General features: G+C 60.8%; 2 protein-coding genes across 3 annotated transcripts in view; one reads left to right on the top strand and one right to left on the bottom strand.

Annotated features, from left to right (window-relative positions):
* Nucleotides 1-7: 7 nt before the first annotated feature.
* HPDL (4-hydroxyphenylpyruvate dioxygenase like) lies at nt 8-935 on the top strand (the record flags this gene model as incomplete). Its single annotated transcript, XM_009638816.1, is given in 2 exon segments — nt 8-348; nt 350-935. Coding segments are annotated over 2 exon segments (927 nt in total), but the record flags the coding sequence as incomplete, so codon positions are not given.
* Nucleotides 936-2,051: 1,116 nt separating this feature from the next.
* Nucleotides 2,052-3,191, bottom strand: part of MUTYH (mutY DNA glycosylase) — a 4,456-nt gene continuing 3,316 nt past the window's right edge. Inside the window, exons 11-14 of one of the 2 annotated variants that reach the window (XM_035894243.1) lie at nt 3,013-3,172; nt 2,834-2,884; nt 2,465-2,614; nt 2,052-2,372 (exon numbers count right to left, since the gene is read on the bottom strand). In XM_035894243.1, coding sequence (XP_035750136.1) covers nt 2,510-2,614; nt 2,834-2,884; nt 3,013-3,172 — 316 coding nt within the window. In that variant the 3' untranslated portion in view covers nt 2,052-2,372; nt 2,465-2,509. Of the gene's footprint in view, nt 2,373-2,464; nt 2,615-2,833; nt 2,885-3,012; nt 3,173-3,191 lie in introns of those variants that run through there. The other variant, XM_035894242.1, reaches the window with a different exon arrangement.

Below are 3,191 nucleotides of genomic sequence, written 5' to 3'. Positions count from 1 at the left end.
TTTGGGCACAGCCTCCAATGTCTGCTTCGAGGTGGATGATGTGCCAGGGCTCTGCAAGCGGCTGCAGAGCCAGGGATGCTCCCTGCCGGTGCCCCCCACTGAGGTAAAGGATGCTGGCGGCTCTGTCACCTATGGGGTGGCAAGCTCCATTGTGGGCAACGTCAGCCATACCCTTCTGGACCGATCCCGCTACCGGGGACCCTTCTTGCCCGGCTTCCAGCCCATCCAAGGAGCCCCCTTAGACACAGGGGATGGGATTGAGATCACCCACTTTGACCACATCACATACGTCTGCCCGCGGGGTGGTGCCCGGGCAGCTCTGGACTGGTACCAGCGCTGCTTTGGCTTCCACCCTGACCCCGCAGGAGAGGCCGGCCGAGGGGTACGTGGTGGGCGGGCGGGGGGTGGGTATGCTGCTCCTCGCGCTGCAGAGCACCCAGGGCGCCCTGGCACCTGGCTGCAAGTTTGTCCTTGCCGAGTCCCTCTCGGAGGATGGTGCCAACCAAGTTGACACCTTCCTAGAGCAGCACGGTGGAGCTGGGATCCAGCACGTTGGCCTCCACACTACCAATATCGTCGCCACGACCAGAGCTTTGCAGCAGGGGGGTGTGCGGTTCTTCACACCCCCCGCTGCCTATTACAGCCAGGGGGGCAAAGCGGAAGAGATCCGGGGGGCTGGGCAGGACCCCAGAACGCTGGCAGAGCTGGGCATTCTGCTGGACACAACAGCGCCCGGGGACAAGGGCCGGCCAGGCACTGATGCCACAGAGAACCCTTCCCAGGAGTATTTGATGCAGATCTTCACCCATCCCATCTTCTCTGAGGAGACCTTCTTCCTGGAGCTCATTGACCGGCGGGGAGCGCTGGGCTTCGGGGAAGGCAATATAGGAGCACTGTGGAAAGCTGTGCAGGTCTATATGGACCAGCAGCAATAGTGGCAACACTGCAATCCTCCTCCCCCAGCTCCCCATCCTCTCCAGTCCAACCCTGGGGCAATACACCACTGCAGAGGTACCAGCAGGTGCCAGCAGCATGGCCCAGGTCAGCAGGGACCAAGGGAGGTCTCCAGGTCAACCGAGAGCCAGCGTCACCATGACAGCAGGTTGCTTGGAGCCAGGTCCAGTGGGGCTCTGAGCATCCCCCAGGATGGAGGGCGATTTTCCCCCTCCCTTGGTTCCCAGTGAGTTAGCCTCACTTGAAGAACTTTCAGCCTTAATTTCATCTCGATCTAACCAGACTTGTGCCTGCAGCACGGCCAAGGACACCGCTGTCAGAGCAACACCCCCAGACACAGGGGATGAGGGGCTGCCAGTGGGGAGCAGATAACCCCAGGGGCCATGGCTCGTCAAGTTACCACCCTGAGCGCTGCCAGCCCCTGTGTGGGGCAAGCGATGGCCCCTTGCTCCTCCCAATTAAAGAATTAACTTGCAAGCACTGCTTTGGTTTTTTTTCCTCCTGCCATTTAAGATCTGCCGCATGCCAGGCGAGGATGAAAGGACCCTTTCCCAGCCCTCAAGGCAGGCTGTCCCCAGTCCTGTGCTTCCTAAACTGAGGCCACTTCTGCATCCCCCCAGGATTGTCCCCTGTCCCTGCCAGCCCCAGGCAGGGGTACAAGCCTGGGGAGGAGGAAAACCCTTGGCAGCCCCCTGGGAAGAGCCTCGGGAGCTCATGCCTTTGGAGGGGTGCTACTGTGCATCACAGTCAGGGAAAGCCATGGCACGAACACAATGGGAACAGCCTAACAGAAAAGGTAAAAAAGGGGATAAAACCCTACAAAAATCCCAGTTGATCCCCACCCTCCCAGAAGTTGCTCTGGGTGCCTTATCTGGTGTCACCAGCAGATAATGCTCAGCCCAGGGGCTCCTGGGTGCATTAATGAAGAAATCCCTGCTGTCCCCAGCCCAGATGGGGGGATCCTGGCAGCCATCCTGAGTTGACCAGAGGCTGCCCAACAGCCCCAGCTTAGCACAGTGCAACAGAGGCAAAAAGTCACTTAAAAAAACACCACGCTGTGTAGATTTATTATTAGTAAACCCATGGCTCAGGTTCAGTAAAAGCAAATGTATAAAAAAAGGGCTGTTGGAGTCCAGGAAGGGTACAGCACCCACAGTTGCTGGCTGGGGGAGGAGGTGCAGGCAGGCAGGCGGGGACAGGGCTGCAGGAGGGATGTGGCCGCAGCCTTCCTGCTGCCAGAGAGAAACCTCTGCTGCTCTGAGTCCGCAGTGCTGGAACCGTGACTGGATGGAGCTGAATGACCCCAGGAGGGCTCCAGCTGAGTGGGGAGGACAAGCTTGGCGCCGGGTCAGGTGCAGGACCACACTGGCTACATCAAGGCACAACCTCCCCCAGGAGAGCTGGGAAAGCCAGCAGATCTGCAAGGAGGAGTGGGAGACCATTACAGGGCCGTGGGTCGGGCACGCAGGAGCGTGGGGGACACCAGCCCGACACAACAGGCAGGACTCACCCCTGCAGTGCAGGTCTCTGGTGGTCTCAGAGGTCAAGGGTGCCATCACGGGGAGGTGGGGGCCCGGAGGAAGGCACGGAGGGAGAGTTGCGTCCCAGGGCGGGTGCTGCTTGCTCCCTGCAGCTTTGGTCCCCGCTTCCGCTTGGAGCTCTGCGGGAGAGACACGCTGGGGCTAAACCAAAGCCCAAGGGCCCCCCAGCTTCCAGGGGTTGCCTCTGAGGCAAGGGGGAGACAGAGCCCTGCCCCAGGCTAAGGATGCTCCTTGGCCTGCCCCCAAAGCCCAGGGGGGCTCCAGCGTCACACGCCAGGGCCTGGCCCACAGCAACACGGAGCAGCTGCCAGGGCTGCACACCCTCCAGCGATGCCCACCGTGCCAGGGCTGCTCTCCTTCCCACGCTGCTGCTCACGTGCTTTCAGCACCTGAAGGAAGCACAAGAGAGCCCAGAGCTGAACTGCAGCCAGGTCCTGGAGCCAGGACAGCTGCAGAGGTTGGGGGGATGCCCAGCACCTCAGGGAGATGGAAGGAAGGCCCAGGTCCCCCCCAATACCTTCTTCATGGCCGTGGACACAGCTGAGGCGAGGAACTCCTCCTCCGTCACCCAGCGGGACGGGGACAAGGCAGGGTCCAGGGTCACATCCCCATCCAGGGGCAGGGAGTAGACCACATATGTCTGGTGGATGTGAGAGAAGATGTGGACAACCTGCAAGGAGATGGGAAGACATGGAA

This window comes from Egretta garzetta, unplaced genomic scaffold, assembly GCF_000687185.1.
Source record: "Egretta garzetta isolate BGI_Z169 unplaced genomic scaffold, ASM68718v1 scaffold145, whole genome shotgun sequence".
In the NCBI taxonomy this organism is placed as follows: domain Eukaryota; kingdom Metazoa; phylum Chordata; class Aves; order Pelecaniformes; family Ardeidae; genus Egretta; species Egretta garzetta.
This window is presented reverse-complemented; position numbering and strand designations above follow the sequence as displayed.